The sequence below is a fragment of the Lepisma saccharinum genome, chromosome 10 (assembly GCF_977018435.1).
Source record: "Lepisma saccharinum chromosome 10, izLepSacc3.1, whole genome shotgun sequence".
Taxonomy (NCBI): domain Eukaryota; kingdom Metazoa; phylum Arthropoda; class Insecta; order Zygentoma; family Lepismatidae; genus Lepisma; species Lepisma saccharinum.
Window position 1 is genome coordinate 62,577,133 of NC_139238.1, and position 21,656 is coordinate 62,598,788.

General features: G+C 37.0%; 1 protein-coding gene across 1 annotated transcript in view; it reads right to left on the reverse strand.

Moving 5' to 3' along the window:
• LOC145994126 (pickpocket protein 28-like) overlaps positions 1-21,406 on the reverse strand; it is an 87,751-nt gene extending 66,345 nt beyond the window's left edge. The window contains exons 1-4 of the mRNA XM_083130215.1: positions 21,322-21,406; positions 20,127-20,249; positions 16,225-16,352; positions 15,385-15,655 (exon numbers count right to left, since the gene is read on the reverse strand). Coding sequence (XP_082986341.1) covers positions 15,385-15,655; positions 16,225-16,352; positions 20,127-20,249; positions 21,322-21,406 — 607 coding nt within the window. The remainder of the gene's footprint in view (positions 1-15,384; positions 15,656-16,224; positions 16,353-20,126; positions 20,250-21,321) is intronic.
• Positions 21,407-21,656: the final 250 nt, after the last annotated feature.

Below are 21,656 nucleotides of genomic sequence, written 5' to 3' on the forward strand. Positions count from 1 at the left end.
TGCAACTTGAAACATATGAAGATTTTGGAAAAATTCAAAGTTCCATAACCCATCTTGAAGGTACAATAGCAGCAGTGCAAAATGATTTGGCAAATGTACTAGAATCCCGATTGCCTGGAATTGTAGATACCCTTGTCAGTGTCCAGCACCAAATCACAAAGCTTGAAAACCTCAACACTGAATCTGAGCTATCTCATTTTCATCACTTGATCGATGATATCCAAACAAAACTTGAAATTTTACAACAATCCACACCCTCTCAGGCAGATATAGCCCTGCTCCAAAATGCTATGCAAAATGTGGCTGATGCATCTGAATTAAACAATGTGAAATTGGCACTTGAATTTTTGCAAAATACAGTATCAAATCTTCCCACATCACAGGAACTTAAAAATATTAAGAGAGCAGTGAATCGCATATTGAAATCAGAAGATATCAAGAATATCCAGGCAGAGATCAAACGTCTCACTCAGACAGTGGCCACTCTACCAACCAATCAACATATTAATGAACTGCATGCCCTGTTTGAGGATATCAGAAGACAGGTCCATGATCTTACTGCTCAAAATTCAAAATTGGCAGTTGTTGAAAATTTGCAACAAATTGTAGCTAATATCAAGCAACAGCTAGGGACCATGGAATCTAATCAAGTAAATGCTTTGTCTGTTTTTGCCACCCAGTTACAAGAGATTGTGCAACAATACAAGAAACTTATTGTGGACATAAAAATCAAGCCAGGCCATGATGATGTTGTTAGGACCATCAATGAGCACCTTGAATCTGTAACAAGCAGATTTATCACAGCAGAAAAAGAAATAACCGGCATAATCGAGAATCCAAAACATTCAGTAATTCTTGAATTGTACAGCATCCCCAACAAAGAATATGATTCACCATTTACACCAGGTGGCAAAATATATATGCTGTCCCCTGCACAATTTTATTACCAGTTTTTTGTTGGGGGCACATTGAGACCAATCAAGATCAAATATTGGCTTCAACCACAGGCACACCACTACCCCACCTTATCAATAACAAATGCTGATAACAAAATAAAAATCACCAGTGTAGAATTGGAGGATTTTACAGATCCCAATACATTAGAAACATCTTATGTTGAAGATGATGGCACTTTGGAATTTAAAATACAAATAGGAGACAAATTATATTTAGAAAATCCTGCAGTCTCAGCTGCTGAACACCCCATAGTTGCAATATTCTTGTTTACATATTATGTCTAGACAAATTATTGTTGATGAATTACACAGACAAGCCAGACATAATTTTAAGAGACTCCCAGTAGTCACAAAGGGCATAGATGATTTATGGCAGAGCGACTTGATTGAAATGGCAAGTGGACAGCTGAAAAACTTAGACAAAATCAACAAGGGCTACAAGTATCTACTCACTGTAATAGATACATTTTCAAAATTTGCCTGGGCTGTGCCACTCAAATCCAAGACTGGAAAATGTGTTACAGAAGCCATCAGGACAATCATCAATCAGAGTGGAAGATCACCGCGCTATTTGCAAACAGATAATGGCAAAGAATTTTATAATTCAGTGTTTCAACAATTTATTAAAAGCCAGTCAATAAAACATTATTCGAGTTACAGTGACTTCAAAGCCTCAATTGTAGAGAGATTCAACAAAACCCTAAAAAATCTTATGTATAAACAATTTACCCTCCAAGGTAATTATAAATGGATTAATATTCTTCCAGAACTTCTACATAAATATAACAACTCGGTCCATTCCACAATCAACATGAAACCCTCTGAAGTAACTTCATCTGATGAGCAAAAATTGATCAGGACTGTTTATTATCCTAGATACCAGCCAACAACAAAAAAAGGCCAAATACAGGGTGGGTGATCAAGTAAGAATCAGCAAATATAAGCACTTATTCAAAAGAGGCTTTACAAGAAACTGGAGCACTGAATTATTTACAGTGGTTCAAGTTAAACCCGGGACCCTTAACACATATATAATAAAAGATCATCGAGGAGAAATTCTCAAAGGCCGATTCTATGAACAAGAGCTCAGCAAAACTAAACAGCCTGACACATATCTCATAGAAAAAATCATCCGCAGAAAAGGCAACAAGTTACTTGTCAAATGGCTAGGACTCCCAGAACACAGCTGGATCGATGCAAACAAAGTGATAATATGAGCACCTGGGATGTTATAAAAAGGCTGCCAGAACCTGAACAACAAAATAAGAGAAATGGAAAATTGCTGCCTGAAAATATTAGGTGTCTTATTGTTGGGCCATCTGCTTGTGGTAAAACTACACTAATGGTTGATAATTTTTTATTGGCACCCAACTGGTTAGACTGGAAAAACAGGCACTTGTATGTTTTCTCTAAGAGCTTGGAACAATTAAAATATCAGCAGCTGATGAAGCTATATGATGGATTGGATATAGCCACTTTTGAATCAGATGTTAAGCCACTCCATGAATGTCTCGATAATTCTGTTGTTGTGTTTGATGACATTATACTGGATAATCAAAACAAGGTTAGAAATTTCTTTACACAGGGCCGAAACAAAAACATTGATTGCTTCTACCTGGCACAGACTTTTTCTAAAATACCGAAGCAGCTGATCCGAGACAACAGCAATTTTATATGTGTGTTTCATCAAGATCATACCAACCTCAAACACATACATGATGAATATGTAGGTGGGGACTTGAGCTACAATGACTTTTCTAAATTTTGCAGTAGGTGCTGGAACCAGGACAGTTATGGGTTTGTCACAATTGATATGACAAGAACACCCAATAGTGGCAAATACAGAAATAAAATCAACAATTTTCTAGACATTGAAATATAAATAAATAAACATGAAAAGGCCAATAATTGATGATCTTAAGTTAAGAGATTATCTTGTAAAAAGATTTAAGGGATGGAAATCAGAGAACCGGGGTATTTATGAAAAACACAAACAAGCAGAACAGCCTGTAATTGATGCTATTAGTGAATTAGGTAAGAATATCAAAACTGTTACAGAGCAAAATCAAAATTTGATCACAGAGCTTGTACCTGTAGCTGCAAGGAACATATTAGATTATCCAATCACCCCACTTTCCAGTATTCATACACCTAGTCCTATTGCTCCTAGAAGAATTGAAGCTACTCAGGATCCTATTGAATTGGGTCTTCTTGCTCAAAAATATTTAACCACACCTAAAGACAATAAAGATGAGGTGTTTGGCTTATATGCTGACACAGAGCTTGATGGAAGTATCATACATAGAATTGGCAATTTCAGAGTAACATTTATGGGGGATGATCTGATTGTTTATTCAGAATCTCATCTTGGACAAAGAGGTGCTTTTGTTAAGTACCCCGGCACACCTGGGTTGTGGAAACTGATGACTAGGAAAAGGCCTGGCAGCTATACAGATCAAGATTATGAGCATTACAAAGAAATATTAATAAAATCAGATGCTCTATACCAGAACAATGATCCCACACAAAAAAGAGTCAAGTCTAGCAGTGGGGCAAAATACAACAATTTAATCAAGCCCATATGGTCACAGATCAAGACTGGCAGTGGAATCAAACAATACAACACCCTGCCTAAAGAATTTGTGTGGGTTGATGATGTCAGGAAACTTGTAGATAGGTTATTGGTGATAGCTGGGGAGGAAAATGCTGGCAACAACAATTTTTACAATGAAAAGGTTGGAATTATGGACATGATAAGCACCAAATTGTCTAATTTTATAGTGAATGACACTAAGGGCATTGGATATCTTATAAAAATTATTAATACTCTACCACCTAAATTTTGGAATATTTCTGAGGGTCGGGGGTTGGTTAATGACATTATAAACAAGCTGCCATTTGAACTACATATTCCAGGCTATCAGTATTGTGGTCCAGGTACAAAATTGGACCATAGATTAAACAGAAGGGATCCTGGTGTAAATCCCCTAGATGCTGCTTGTAGAGACCATGACATAGCATACAACACACATTCTGATCTTGACAAGAGACATGTTGCAGACAAGAAATTAGAAGAGGCTGCATTTGGTAGATTTGTAAGCAAAGATGCTTCTTTGAGTGAAAAAATAGCAGCATTGGGAACCACCATAGCTATGAACACCAAACAAAAACTGGGGTGGGGGCTGTGAATATGTATATAATAAACCTAGAATGAAGGCCAAGGGTGTTATGTATCAAATACCTTATGCAGGTCTTAAATATCTTAAAACTATTGATAGTCTTTTAACCAAAAAGCAGCGCAAGAAAAAAAGCTCTTGTCTTGCCAAGGGCCATGGTATGAAATTGTTGCTTAGTACCCCCCAATTAAAAAAATTACAACAATCTAGAAAAAAATCACATGTGGGGGGATTCATATTTACTATCCCGGCCATCTTAGCTGCTCTCGGGGCTGTTGGGAGCTTGGCTGGGGGATCAGCTGCCATAGCAAAAACAGTAATAGATGCCAAGAAAAATAGGGCAGAATTAGATGAGCAGAAGCGCCATAACCTGGCCATGGAGAAAAAAGGCAAAGGTGTTAAGAGAGCCATGAATAAGTTTAAAAAAAACAAGAGCCGCTTACAAACCAAGATATTGAAGCTTTAATCAAGCCACTGGGCATCAAAAATTTTAGGGGTGTGTACATGTCTGATTCTTTACCAGAACAACCACTCAACAAAGAGTGTGGCATTGTTAATTTGGATAAGTACAAAAATCAGGGCACTCACTGGATCTGTTATCTTAAATATTTAAACAATGAGGCATTTGTGTTTGATTCATTTGGAGGTGTTCCACCTGAAAATTTAATAAAATATCTAAAATCAGCTAATCTTTATTACAATAATGCCCGTGTACAAAATTTCAAAGATGTTAATTGTGGACATTTGTGTTTATCTGTTCTTAGATATATGTCTCAAATAAATAAACCATCAATTGAAAATTTTCAAAAAGCCTTGTGGTATTTGAAACATCATGGGGGTATTCCATCTCACCAGCCAAAATTCAATATTGAAACTCAAATTACATGATGACATAGTGTATCCCAAAACAATAGCTCTCAGAGCATTTTATGGCATGTACTTGATCCCTAATATTACACACCACAACAACAAAATTGCAGTAGGGGATCAAAAAATTGTCATCACTCCAGGGCAGTATAATCTATCCACTCTAAATGCTCAATTACCCAGAGGTGTAGTGTTAAGTCAAAATTCTGTCACTCACAGAGTAGAGATTGTATCTGCTACAGAAACAGTGGATCTGGGTACTATAGGAGAGCTGTTAGGATTTGAGAACAACACAAAACTTGAACCAGGCATCAAACAAACTGCTATTAATATACCTAAATTCTTAGCCATAGAGACTCTGAATATTCACTGTAATGTGGCTGAGGGTATGATCACCAAATCAAATGGCATAGGCACTCACAAACAAACTGGCATCATTGCAACATTCAAACCTAATTCCGAATTCATGGAGCCCATCATCTACAATCCATCCCCAACATTATATTTTCCTGTGTGCCATAATAGAATAGATAACATTGAATTGATGGTTACTAATGAAAAAGAAGAATTAGTTGATTTTGCTGGAGCCACAACAACTGCAATCATAGAGATTAATATTTAAATAAAAATACATACAATGGAAAATATTGAGAGTTATGAGCTACAATCATTCTCCCCAAACAGGAGGACATTTGCAAATTTAAATCAACCCAACACAGAAATTGAGGTTGATCTTGATGTGGGGGATGGCTTTATACACCCCCACAGAGCAGATCTATACATCAAATTTGATGTTGTAAAGCTCGATGGAACAGATTATCTGGCAAATTCAAATATAAGATTGGTGGACAATTTTGTGCCGCATCTATTCTCTGAAATTGAGATCAGAAAGCATGGTGTTGTTATAAACAGAGTGGATTATCCCGGCATTACCTCCACAGCTTTGGCCACATTAAAATTATCCAAAACCGAGGCTTCTTAATACAAAATAGGTGGATTTGAGGCTGGTGATAAAATTATATCTAAGAACCACACAGTGCTGTTCCCCATGCGCCTGTTGCCAGGATTCTTCTCAGATTACAAAGATATTATGTGGAAGGGTGGTTTAAGAATTACATTTAGAAGAGCTGCCAATGATAATAATGCTTTGATGAGGTACAGCACATTAAACCCTACAGGAGAAGCTCTGCCTAATACCCTACCTGATGCAGGCAAATGCATTATTCAGACTATGGAGTTAAGAATCCCTGTTGTTGAATATGAGGCCAGTTATGCTCTTAAATACAAAGCTGATATAATAAAAAATCCACAGGTTCTTTTACAATTTTATACATATCAATGTGTACAGAAGCCCGCATCTGGTTCTTATTATGAGTTTGATGCTACAAATTCATTCTCCAGTATTCAATATGACATGCCTGATTTTGTGGTGGTACTGTTTCAGACTGGGAGACACAATAATCAGGAAAAAAATTCAAGTAGATTTGATAACTGCAACATCAAGAACATATATCTTAAAAATGGCAGAAATGAGGTATTCCCTAGAGAAAATTACAATTTAGACATGTCCAAGAATGATTTCCTCAAATTATATGAGGCATTTACGGCATTCAAAAGGGTCACTACTGGCAATACTGACATGTATTACACACCAGATGAATTCAAAGCACAGAGACCCATGTTTGTAATCAACACTTCAAAAAGGAAACAAGTTGTGGTGAATGACAGGACAAACATTAAAATTATCTGTGAATTCCATGAGGCATTACCTGATGACACCATATGTAGTGTTATTCTCATAGGGGAAAAATCATATGTTTATGATGTAAGAAATGAGAGAGTCACGGAGCAATTCTAGAGGGGTCTCTGCATATTGCATTGTCTTAGTACTAGATATGCAAGATGAGCCTGGTGTCCAATTGAACTTAAACCGGAAGTAGACCGGAAGTGGACCGGAAGTAAACCCGAAGTGGACCGGAAGTGGACCGGAAGTGGACCGGAAGTAAACCGGAAGTGGACCGGAAGTAAATATATGTGGGTGTGGGTGTATGTGGGTGGGTGTAGGTGTGGGTGTGTGTGGGTGTGTGTGGGTGTGGGTTTTATAAGCATCTTGGCTTAATTTTAAGTGTGGCCAAAAAAATATCAAGAGGGGCATATTTTTGACAGGTTTATGGACAACAATCTCACAGAAGTGCCTTTTGTAAGTGTAAACAAATCAATCTGAGGGGGTTCATACTTTCCGAGAAATTCCCGAGGGCATTTTTACAAAAATCTTGGATTAGACGGGGTTCCACACTTGAGCAAAAAGCTCATATGGGCATGTTGAGCTTGTTTTAAGTATAGCCAAATCTGCTTGAGGGGGGTTCATACTTTCTTGAGTTTATAATATCACAAATACAACTACTGCATGCAATACTTCACATATACACATAAAGATACTTGCTCTGCACAGTCATCAATATTGCCCCCTCAATCATCTACATCTGGTCTAAAAAGAAAGCATGAAACACCTGTTAATGCTGGACCGGCAAAGCAGCCACGCTATGCACCACCTATCCATAGCAGTTTTAACGGCCAATTAAGGGATCACCGTTTTGTATCAGAGCCAAGATGTGGTATTAAGACTTTTTTGAACAGTATAAATTCTGATGTGCAGGCAATTCTAAATGCACAAAATGGCTCTTATAAGCTGTCCCTCAAATTGTTTACACAATATAAGAAGCCAAATGGCACAAAATTTACACAGCCCCACATAACAGAAACTGTACCTGTATACTCAAATGCAAATTCAGACAAAATAATAAGCAATTTGATAGATAAATTGAATATTAAACACTCTGAATTTGCAGCAAAAGAGTCAGGATGGAGCCTATGCGGATCTCCACACAAGTTATATGTTAATATTTCTGAATTCAACCCATTACAAGGTTCCACTTATGTGCCATTACCTGCCAATATCAAAAACAAAACAGCCGTGGTTAATATAAAAAATAATGACCAGAAATGCTTTTTGTGGTGTATTTTAGCTGCTTTGTATCCAGTTTCAAGGCATCCTGAGAGAATAACTTATTATAAACAACATGAAAATGATTTTGATGAGGCAATGGAGGGTTTAGAATATCCAATGTCTGTTCAGAATATTGATAAATTTGAAAAAAAGGCCAGGGATATTAATGGTAAACAATTATCTATTAATGTATTTATTTGTTCTACTGGCCGTGGCAATTGCTTGATAGCACCTCTCAGAATCAGTACATTTGATGATGATTCTGCTGTTCCGATTGATCTGCTCTTAATTGAAGGGGATGATACACGCCATTATACTCTGATACATAATCTTGAAGCTTTAGTGAGAACACAACTATAGTCAAATCCAATACAATATTCAAGTTGTGCAGAAGATGTTTAATTGTATTTGATGGTAGAAAAATGGTGAATGGTGTTTGTGAAGAGAATGCAGAAATTGCTAAAAACAAGTTAATTGAGCATCTGAAATACTGTGGCAACCATAAACCTGTTCGTATGCTTATGCCTAACCCAAATGAAAATGCCAAATTCAAAAAATTTGAAGCCTTGTTGGAACACCCAGCATATATAGTCTGTGATTTTGAAACAAATCTCAAACCTCTTGCATTCTGTAGCCCAGATCCTGAGGAATCTTCAATTACATCATACCAGCTACATGAACCTTCTAGTTTTTATTATGTGGTTGTACAGGATGGGGTTGTTAGTAAAGAATATTTATACATGGGAGCAGATTCCATCAAAGAATTTGCACATAGAATAGAAAATGAGTGCCATGACATAGCATCTAATATTTTATTAAAATCAAAACCCATGTTGCCTTTAACAGAGAAACAGATTGAAGATTTCAACAATGCAGAAAAATGCCCGGTATGTGATTCTGAATTTTCAGATGCAAATATCAAGGTGAAACACCATTCTCATACAGATGGTAAATTCTTAATGGCCCTGTGTAATAGCTGCAATTTTCAGATCCAGAGACCAAAATTTGCCCCCATATTTTGCCATGGAGCATCCAATTATGATTTTCATCATCTGATCAGATATGAGGGGTTTGACAAGCAGAATTTAATTATTTTAGCTGAAAATGATGAGAAATATATTTCTATTAGCAAGAAAATTGAAGTTAATGGTGTTTCTATTCACATAAGATTTCTTGATTCTTACAGAATTTTATCGGCTAGCTTTGCTACACTGGCCACTCAATTATCTGATGATCAATTCAAAATCACATGTGCTTTGTTTCCAAATCAGGACCTGAAATTAATTAGGCGGAAGGGGGTATATCCATATGATTATGCTACAGATTTTTCTAAATTTGATGAGTGTGCTCTGCCACCACAAGAACAGTTTTACAGCAAAATCAGAGGATCTGGAATCACTGATGAAGATTATCACCATGCCCAATTGATGTGGAACAATTTAAAATGCAAGACATTTGGTGATTATCACATGGCATATTTAAAACTTGATGTGACCCTCTTAGCTGATATATTGCAGGCATTCAGAAAATCTTCCATGCAAAATTATGAACTGGATCCAATATATTTTTACAGTGCTCCGGGCCTAGCATGGTCTGCAATGTTTTTAAACACTAAAATGCAATTGGATCTGATCCAGGATCAAGATATGTACTTGTTTATGGAGCAGTGTATAAGAGGAGGCATGGTGCAATGTTCTCAGAGATATGCCAGAGCAAATAACAAATATATTCCTGATTATGATCCTGCACGGCCATCAAATTATATATTGTATGTAGATGCCAATAGCCTCTATGGTTATGCCATGATGAAAAAACTGCCATATGCAGGGCTTGAGTGGGTCGAATATTTCAATATAGAAGATTTTAAGGATTTTGATGACAGTAACTATGGCCTGTTCTTAGAGGTTGATCTGACAATTCCTGATGATTTACACAACACATTTTCTGATCTGCCCCCAATTCCTGAGGTTCAGTGTTCACCTGGCTCTAAACAAAAGAAATTGATGATGACTCTGGAGCCGAAACAGGGCTATGTCATATATTACAAAAACCTCCAGTTCCTGATGAATCATGGTGTTCAAGTCACCAAAATTGGAAAAGTTTTGAGCTTCAGGCACTCAAGATGGTTGAAACCATATATTGATACCAACACAGAGCTTCGAACATCTGCAATGAGCCAATTTGATAAGGCCTTGTTTAAATTGATGGTCAATTCAGTGTATGGCAAAACAATTGAAAATGTCAGAAAACATATTGATGTTAAAATAATTACTGACCCCAGCCGGAGCAAAAAATTGATTGCAAAGCCAAACTTCAATTACAGAAGAATTTATGATGAAAATATGGCACTTTTCAACATGAAAAAAACAAAGATTAAGTTTGATAAGCCTATTTATGTAGGGGCTGTGATATTGGAATTGGCCAAATTACACATGTTAAAATTGTATTATGATGTGTTGAAACCTTTTTATCAGGATCGTGTAAAATTGATGTACATGGACACAGATAGTTTTGTTCTTGATATTCAAACAGAAGATGTTTATAAAGATATGGCACAGCCTGAATTGTTTCAATACTTTGATACCAGTGAACATTCAAAAATTCAACACCACAACAAAAAGGTGCCTGGCAAGTTAAAAGATGAGACACTTGGTGATGTTATTGTGGCATTTGCTGGGTTAAGGGCCAAGATGTACAGTTTTGAAACATGTAGTGGTGTTGTTGCCAAAAAAGCCAAGGGCATTGGCAGAGTAACTGTTGACAAAGAGCTTGAATTTGAGGATTACAAAAATTGCCTCAAATCCCAGAGTTTAATCAGAACATCAGAAAATAGAATTCAGAGTGTGGATCACTTATTGACTAGCAATATTGTAAGAAAAGTGGCTCTGGACCCACATGATGATAAGAGATGCATTTTATCATGTGGCATACATACCCTACCATGGGGGCATTGTGATTTGAAAAATGGCAAACAATGCCCAATTACAAAGCATGATTTGAAATAAATAAACATGCCTATGAACTTATTTGGGTTCAAAAAACAGGCTATTATGGAGCTGCCAACACCACAACCCTCTTCTGATATGATATCTAAACTGAGTGCTTTGTTAATTATTCATCTGAACAGCATATTTACAGATGTTGATGATGAAACAGGTAAAACATTGTACATATTTAACAATAATTTAAATCATTACCAATTACCTGTAGGTGGTCAATTGCAATTTATTACAACCCCTGAGGGGGATGTCAAGATTTCAATAGGGAGAAATATTTATAGAATTAAGCACTCAAACATGATTTCTGGCACTGTATATACTGTTTCTGCTGGTGACTGCTTATATATTGAGGTCCCGGGATCATATGACAAGCTTATACCCTTTTTTATAGAATTAAGAATCAGATATTCAATAATAAATAACCACTAAAACAAAAATGCCTAATGATATATTTGGTCATACAAGACATGAAGATCACAGTGATGAGATTCTGATGCTTGATGTTAGAGTCAAGAAATTAAGAAGTGATTTACAAGCTTTACAAACCACACTGAATGCCAGTCTTCAATTAGAAATTACAAATTTACAATCACAATGCATGGACCCTCTTCTTAAAATTGAGTCAGAACTTAAATTATTGCTTCAGAAATATACTGACCTGGCCACATTAGATAATTTTCAAAGTTTAGAAGAAGCTGTAGCAGCTCTTCAAGCCAAATTTAAGACCCAGGCTAACAACTCTGAGCAATTGAAACAACAATTAGAATAACAGATTAATAATGTCCAGGCACAGCTCCAAACAATTGTCAAAAGCATAAAATCACAAGAAGATTTTGATCTAGTGATTTCCACTCTAAAAGAACAGATTCAATCATTACAGATACCTAATCTGGACCCCTTGAACAATGCCATAGCCGAGGTTAAAAAAAAAATTGAGACACCTGAAAATTTTATGAACAACTTGCCATCTTCTGATGCTTTGAGTGCAATAACTCGGAGTGTTGCAAATATTAAGCTGCAACTTGAAACATATGAAGATTTTGGAAAAATTCAAAGTACCATAACCCATCTTGAGGGTACAATAGCAGCAGTGCAAAGTGATTTGACAAATGTACAAGAATCTCTAGAATCTCGCCTGCCTGGTATTGCAGACACCCTTGTCAGTGTCCAGCAACAGATCACAAAGCTTGAATCTGAACTATCTCATTTTCATCACTTGATTGATGGTATCCAAACAAAACTTTACAACAATCAACACCCACTCAGGCAGATATAGCCCTGCTCCAAAATGCTATGCAAAATGTGGCTGATGCTTCTGAATTAAATAATGTGAAATTGGCACTTGAATCTTTGCAAAATACTGTGTCAAATCTGCCTACATCACAGGAACTTAAAAATATTAAGAGATCTGTGAATAGGATATTGAAATCAGAAGATATCAAGAATATCCAGGCAGAGATCAAACAACTTACTCAGACAGTGGCCACTCTACTAACCAATCAACATATTAATGAACTGCATGCCCTGTTTGAGGATATCAGAAGACAGGTCCATGATCTTACTGCTCAAAATTCAAAATTGGCAGTTATTGAAAATTTGCAACAAATTGTAGTTAATATCAAGTAACAGCTATGGACCATGGAATCCAATCAAGCAAATGCTCTGTCTGTTTTTGCCACCCAGCTTCAAGAGATTGTGCAACAATACAAGAAACTTGTTGTGGACATAAAAATCAAGCCAGGCCATGATGATGTTGTTGTGTCAACGTATAATTTCTATGTTAGACAAAGGTGATGACCATTTCGAGATTAAGGTTATATTTAAACTACATAAGAATATATTGTTTTATAGATCTACAAACTCGAACCATTGGAGAGTTTTTGTACCCGAAGCAGCTGTCAAGAAAGTTTTATATGAACAACATGATTTCGCTGCCCATTTTGGGTTTTCTAAGCTTTACAAATACTGTTTCAAATTATTTATCTGGCCTAAAATGAGAGGAAGTATAAAGTCATATTTAAGTGATTGTGTGGAATGTGCAAGGTCAAAACAAAAATTACAACATATTACCAAAGAGCAGCTTCACGTGATTTCTTTCAAATTACAGTTCTTATCTTTATACTTGATTCGTCCATGGCCATTATCTCAAGGATATCAACATATTCTGACTATTGTAGAATTGACCAGCAAATATGTTATGGCTTATCCTCTCAGGAAGGCAACAACGCGAGAAATTATCAACAGAATTAACTTAGGTTATTTCCATCATTATCATATGTGTACAGTATTGTTAACAGATAATGGATCACAATTTAAATCCAATGAATGTGAAAAAAAATTGAAGTCAATTGGTGTAAAGCAATCTCAATTCACCATATTCGCCTCATGCAAATCCAATAGAGTCATATAATAAGGAGGTTTTTCGTTTGCTTAGATTATTTTGCAAAACCAACCACAGATATTGGTCCAAAGTTTTAACAAATGTTATAAAATTACTAAATTACTCATATAACGAGGTTGTTGGTTTCACTCCGGCTGAAATTTTTCTACACGAGGAAGTTCGGGATATAACTTCTGTTATTCACTAGCCATAAGAGAATAAAGAATTGTCTTGGACACCTAAATATATTCAGTTAATTGAAACAAGTAAACAATCAAAATTCAGAAAGAAGTCTTATTCTAACATAAAAACCCCTACAATTGTTCAATGTGATTTAGTTATGGTTAGCAAGCATGCAAGACGTTTTGTCTAAAGAAAACTCTCCATAAATGTTGACATATGTGAAACCGTTTTTGGTGGAGTAGCTGAAAAACACTGAAAAACAATTTTATGAACGTGGTGTCTTTAGATGGACAACATATAAAGTGTACACACAATTTACAAAATATCAAACTCTTCCACTGTTCAATGGAGAAGATACAAGAGTTGTTTTTGAATCTTAACAAATAGGTGCAAGGATACAAACGCAGTTTAGAATTGATTTTCATTATTTGAAAGATTTATATATAATATTAAAAGTTGATTTGAATGTGGAATATTTGAATATTATGTTACTGTGTGATGTGTATTATTAAGCCACCAAAGTATGATGGCTATATTTTATTCATCCCAGCAAAGGTTATTGTGACTGCCATTCTTTATAACATTCTCAATTTTATTGTCATCAAAAAAGATTATTGATAAGAAGAAGGAGAAATCATTATCACTGTTACTGTATTTTCGTATTATGGGATATAGTGTAATACACAAACTCGTAAGTTGATTTTTGTATTTTATATCTTAAATAAATTATATATTTGTGCTAGTTGCTAATTCAAAACCTAACAGCAACAAACGCTGAACTAAGAATCAACTGAATTTCCTGCTTGAAAGTGCTACTGAACGCTGAACTAAGAATCAACAGAATTTCCTGTTTGAAAGTAAAACTGAACGCTGAAATAAGAATCAACTAAAATTCCTGCTTGAAAGTCCTACTGAACGCTAAACTAAGGATCAAATAAATTTCCTGCTGGAAAGTCCTATTGAACGTTAAAATAAGGATCAACTGAATTTTTTGCTTGAAAGTCGTACTGAATGCTGAACTAAGGACAAACTCAATTTCCTGCTTGAGTTTGAGTTGCTGTTTTAAGTCCACTTTATGCACAGTAAGGCTAATCGGGACTGGACCTACAGTTTAAAGTGGGATCCGAACCACTTGTGCCTCCACCGGGTATCGAACCCGGGACCCCTTGATTACAAGGCGACGACGCTACCACTGCACCAAGGGGGAGGCGTATTTCCTGCTTGAAAGTCCTACTGAATGCTGAAATAAAGATTAACTGAATTTCCTGCTTGAAAGTCCTACTGAACGCTGAACTAAGAGACAACTGAATTTCCTGCTTGAAAGTCCTACTGAAGGCTAAACTAAGAATCAACTAAATTTCTTGCTTGAAAGTCCTAGTGAACGCTGAAATAATGATGAACTGGATTTCCTACTTGAAAGTCCTACTGAACACTCAACTAAAAATCAATTGAATTTCTTGCTCGAAAGTCCCACTGAATGCTAAACTAAGTGTCAAATAAATGTACTCACGAGCACTCAATTACGTAAGAACTCAATTCATTTCCACTTAGCAGTAAACTACGTATTAACTCATAATCCTACTTGAAAATACTATTCAAAACTCAATTCAGTTCTACCGAATTTTGAGCTAAGTATAAATGAAGGAGGTTTAACTTAATTTCGTACTATATGATCTACTTGACTAACGAAAAAATATATCCGAAGGCAGTCGAATAGTTGAAAATGAGAAGCCAAAAATTGAAAGTGAAATTTAGTGGGAAGTAGGCGGAGTAGTTTCCTGTTTTTTGACACCGAAAGATCTTGACGAATACTCACGTGGCATGTAGAGACCGACGCAGCCGCAGAGTTTCTGCGATAGTTCTTCGAAGCATTCTGCCTCGCAGTTCATCTGGGTGTAGACCTTGAAGTGTTCGAGTGTTCTCTCGTCCGGAAATAGGCAACCCCTTTTCTCGGGCGGGTAGCTCCTGAGGTTCGGGTGCGAGGTGACGATCGTAGGGGAGACTATGATGGAGAGGGTCTCCTTCTCTGGGAGTGAGATTGCGTCGTCCAACATATGGGGCAATTCAAAAGGGCTGTGTAGTGCTACCTGTAAAAGTACAAACGTGGGTCACGTCAAAAGGTCGATTCAGTGCTACCTGTAAAACTATAACACGTGGGACAATTCAAAAGGACTGTGCAGTGCTACCTGTAAAACTACAACACGTAGGGCAATCCAAAAGGCCTATATAGTACTACCTGTAAAAGTACAACACATGGGGCAATTCAAAAGGACTGTGTAGTGTTACCTGTAAAAGTACAACATGTGAGGCAATTCAAAAGAGCAGTGTAGAGCTACCTGTAAAACTACAACACGTAGGACAATTCAAAAGGACTGTGCAGTGCTACCTGTAAAACTACAACACGTACACATATTCATGTCTAGAATTTGAAGGCAAGGAAAACACTAGAAACAAAGCAAATGAAGGACGAAATTACATGCGAAAATGACAACGATTATAAATAAAATAAATGAGTAGAGACCCTGAATCATTAATGAATCCATAAGGACCCGATGGCCACCTTTCTTTTAGCCAAAACTCACCTGAAAAAGAAACAAAAATTCAACGATCGAATGAAAGCTAAGTTTGACAGCGCACCCATCAATTCCATACAAACCTTAAATGAACCTCCTCGTGGTTTCAGAAATGGAATCACTTTTTCCATCTTCATTATGTTAACAGCGAGACCTCCATCGGGCCCTCTCGTGTCCGTTCGCCTAGGGTACGTTGAGAAAAAAGGTGCCACTGGAATAGAAATATGCACGTATGAACACTACATTAAAAATGCAAATACACGCATGGCTTTTTTTACGTGAGTCAACTACAACAAGTATGGCTAAAAAGTGTAAATTTCTTTTCGATAAATTTGAATTGAAGTCCACCATCCTGAAACGTGTTGACTATATGCACTCATGCGAAATACCAGGACCTTGTTTCTGGCTGCCATATGTACCGTATTTTAATGTTTTTCAAGATGGTGGAAGGAAAATAGACTATGGTCTGGATTGGAGTTATCGACATTATATTTTAACCCTACCTTACCCGTGCCGCACAAGAAACTTACCTAAGTGGTTGGGTGGCCTTAGAGGTCCACACATTGTTATCACTAAAATTCAAGAAACCATTCTGATATTGATTCACAATACACAGATGCTGTTACATAATAATTACGAATTTTAACATCATAAATAAAAAAACACGAATTATTGTTACATGCACGAGTGTCACAAACATTCATTTCATTCACTAAAACATAATAAAAATATTAAACCATTATTTTTTTGTTTATATGGGTGCGGATACTAATAATTAAAAACAAACCAGCGTTAAGAGTCATTCCATATGAAATCAACACAGCCCAAAACCTGACATTCTACGATTTTCATGAAACTTGAAGAGTTGAAACTATGATGGAACTTAGTAACTATGAAAATTCTTAGTTTCGTGCATCTTGTAATTGTTAAATTATTCAAGGTCAAAGTTAGCACAAATTGCCCTTTTTTAGCCTGCTTAGCTATACTAAATCTGCTGTAACTCCGCCCCTTAATTTGCCTAGAAAGCTTAAATAAAGCTTACTGTACAGGGAATTGAACAAGCTTTCCAGTGATATATAACAAGCCTACCTGTGGATAAAAATATAATTTTGTCAAGTGACCTTGACCTTTTACCTTGAATATCTCAAAACATGTCATCACGAAAAATCGTGAAAAAAATATATTTGGTCCCTCATACCATACTATAAAACATGTCAAAAAATCATTCTGGAACTGCAATGGGATCAGAAGATACAAAATAATATGTGTAACTATGTGACTGATAAAAGCCCCATTATATGAACTATGACGAGTCAAATGTCCCTTAACACCCCCTTAAAAAAGGAAAGGAGTTATCCTGGGTATAATTGGTCATGAAAGAAATAGGTTAGGCACAGGGAGATCCCTAGCCGTGTGTGTCAAGCTCAGGTCCGGCACATTGTTGACGGCCACATTGAATTCAACGCAAACATTTCAAAGGAAAGGGGGTGATGTGATATATTAAATCAGGCTAGAATTTCACGACAAATGAAGTAACGAAGGTGTATCCAACATATATTTAACCAGAAAAAAGTTATTACTGCACGCTTGCAACCATTTTCTCCTTTTCGAGGTGTTAAAAACAAAGCATTGGAATGTTCCTAATGTGTTAGGAATTCATCGAGATCACGCTGACATCTCGGAAGAGATTCATACGCACCATTTCATATGATTTTAATCAACGACATTCACCAAATAGTTAAATAGTGAAGAATATTGGGAAAAGTATCTCAAACAATTACGTGACACTTTCTTTGGAATGAAAAATTCTTCAGTGACGAGGCTAATTTTTATGTTCACGGTGAAGTTAATAAAAATAATATGCAATACCTGTGATTTGCCCAGCCGAATGGTTGTTGCTGGTAAGCTAATGATGTGGTATAGTGTATGGAGAACGGGTATGGTTGGTCCATATTCAACAACGGAACCTTATATAGTGAGGGCTTCTTGGATTTGTTAAATGAACAGGTTTTTCATCCTTGCTTACGGGGTATGGCACTTTTCCAGAGTTTTGAAACAGGACAGAGTGTGACCACACTATGTGGACATTGTGGCAATTTCTTCGTGGTAAAGTTTTAGGTAGATTGATGGGCAGACATGGATCTATTAAAGGGCCTGCACATTCCCCAGATCTAACATCTTAGGAGGACTTTTACCTTCAGAAACATTTGAAGAGAATGGTACATGCACTAAAAGTCTGTGATTTTGGCCATCTGAGAGAAGTTCTAGGTAGATTGATGGACAGACAGGGATCTATTAAAAGGCTTGCACATTCCCCGGATCTAACATCTTAGGAGGCCTTTTACCTTCAGGAACATTTTAAGAGAATGGTGCATGCACTAAAAGTCCGTGATTTTGACCATCTCAGAGAAGGCATAGTTGCTGCTTGCGATGTTGTTGCACCTGCTACATTGCCAAAAGTTCTATGTGAGTGTGAGAGACGTCAACGAGTGTGCTCACAGGAACATTGACAACATTATAATGTGCATATATCGTAAGTGGAAGATATGCGTGTAACTTTTTGCTGGCTAAAGATACGTTGGAAAAACTTTCGTCACTTCATTTCTCGTGAAATTCTAGCCTGATTTGATATATCACATCACCCCCCTTTCCTTTGAAATGTTTGCGTTGAATTCAATGTGGCCGTCAACAATATGCCGGACCTGCGCTTGACACACACGTCTAGGGATCTCCCTGTGCCTAACCTATTTCTTTCATGACCAATTATACCCAGGATAACTCCTTTCCTTTTTTAAGGGGGCGTTAAGGGACATTTGACTCGTCATAGTTCATATAATGGGTTTTTTTTCAGTCACATAGTTACACATATTATTTTGTATCTTCTGATCCCATTGCAGTCCCAGAATGATTTTTTGAAATGTTTTAGAGTATGGTATGAGGGACCAAATATATTTTTTTCACGATTTTTCGTGATGACATGTTTTGAGATATTCAAGGTCAATTGTCAAGATCACGTAATGTATCACTGGAATGCTTGTTCAATTCCCTGTACAATAAGCTTTATTTGAGCTTCCTAGGCGAAATAGGGGCGGAGTTACAGCAGATTTAGTATAGCTAAGCGGGTTAAAAAAGGGCAATTTATGCTAACTTTGACCTTCAATGATTTAACAATTACAAGACGCACGAAACTAAAAATGTTCGTAGTTACTAAGTTCCATTCATAGTTTCAACTCCCCAAATTTCAAGAAAATCGGAGATGGGCAGGTTGGAAATTTCACATATCTGTGTTGATTTGGCATGGATTGACTCTTAAGAAAAACAAGGACTAATTGTTCACAGTCACTAGCACGGATGTCGTGTAGTAACATACACCCAAAGAGGGGGAGGGGGAACTGAGAGACTCACCACGTGAATTTTGCCTCATATTTACGTTACCTTTATGGTTTATATTCACAGTTGAAAAATCGAAAAACAAGAAGTAGTGTGCCTAGCAGCTTCCCCCCCCCCCCCCACACCCGCCCTTTAGGTGAGCTCCGAGTACTGTGAGACAGGCATCATGAAACTGAGAGAAATGCCTGAACCGGGGAGGGACTATGTTCAGAAGTAGTGTATGAAGTACCCTTTCACGTATACACTGTCTCGGGTATCTCTGGAGCAAGGTCGCGCATAGCGTCAGAGAAGTGGAGGAAATCGAGTAGGCAGAGCGAGGCAGTACACGTCGCTGGGGAGGCAGGTAACTGCAGTAGCTTTACCCCCGTCCTGGCAATCCCCCTCCTCTCGCGTGTTCATTGGTGGAGTCGTCTTGCGTCACTACTTGCCCAGAGACTTGTTTTCGTTCTCAAGGTCCAGAGATAGCTGAGGCAGAGTGTAAGTCCGTTTGTATTCGTCTAATAAATACCTACTGGAATTTGCAGGCTTTGTAGTCTTTCTTTTCGATCATCTCTCGTTTAACCTGATAAGGTTTGGAAACCAGTCTGATACTCACTACACAATTCATCCTTCTCGTCGGTTGCATCAAAACAATCATCCTCACCGTTGCAAAGCAGTTCCTTCCTTACGCACCTCCCATTCCGGCACTTGAACTTGGATTCATCACAGTGTCGTTTCACTGAATGGAAGAAAAAGATTAAATATTAGCCTTGGACTCTATGTACTTGAGTACACGATTCACTTTCGACTGCAAAACAAGACTTTCGATAGTTCACAATTGCCAGGTTCAACAAAGGCACGGAAACTCTCAAGGGAACACACAGGACCAGACTCAATAATGGAATCAGTGGCGTAGCAGGGAGTGGGCGACCGCCCGGGGCCTCGCGCCTGAAAGGACCTCCCGTCTCATGTGGTTGATAGGAGAAACGTAATAAATACATGTGAGAAAAAAAGATGGAAAAGGCTAATTTTGTGGTCAATTACATTCTATTTTTATCTGGCCTAACATAGGAGGCAGGAGGGCCCTACATTTAAAGGGGCCGAAAAAAGTAAAAATGATTGTCGTATTTCTCATGTGAAACGTTTAGGCAAAAATTCAGACTTGGACATTTTTACCCACTTATTCTTTTCTTGAATAAAAAGCACCTCGTCTTGTCTTTTCTTCTTTCTCCTGACCATGCACTCCCGATTTCAAAATTTTAACAATAAAGCACCCTCAACTACGAGACATTTGTTTGCGTTGTTTTCAACAAAAGGACGATATGGGTAATATAAGCATTTCTTCCTTCCTTCCTACAGTTTTAGATTTCAGCTCCCGGAAACACTTAACATTAATTCTTGCAAGACAAAAGGATGTTTTTATAGTTAAATCAGTGTAAAATAAACTGTAAGCTTAAATGTAACCCTATTTCAAATAATAATAATAATAATAATAATAATAATAATAATAATAATAATAATAATAATAATAATAATTGCTGTAAATTGTAGCATGTAAATCACTTAAAACAATATATTTTGTTGTAAAATGTCGCTACAATTTTACCATTCAAATTTCAATAATTATTTCCAGAAATCTCTTACAAGTGCCTCCCCCCCACCTGGCCCACCCCTGCCAGTGCACTTGTAAACCGGGAAGGTCATATTCATCTTGTATGCATTATAAACCTGGCTAGGAAGTTCATTGAAAGGCGTGTTTAGCATCACATTCAAAGCCCGTAAACAAATGATTTAGACGACCTCGTTCTTGCCTTGACTCAGATCTGTCCTCACAGATCGGTAGATGCCTGGGCTTCTATGAAAGAGTGCCAAGCCATATTTGTTATTTCCATACATTTATAGAACATCTTAGTTGATACGAAATGGAAGTCTGTAATAGAAATTATAAATGTAGTTCTTCCGATGAGTTAAACACCAAGTACGTAACATTGGAAATATCGAGTTTAAAAGCAGAATTGAGGATTTATGTTTCTCGCAAGTACGAAAATGTGGCTTGGTACTACCCTTACATATAATACGTTGATTACTAATAATATTCCTACCTTATCCCTGAATTTAAATCTCTCAGGGGTTCATCCATCCTCTA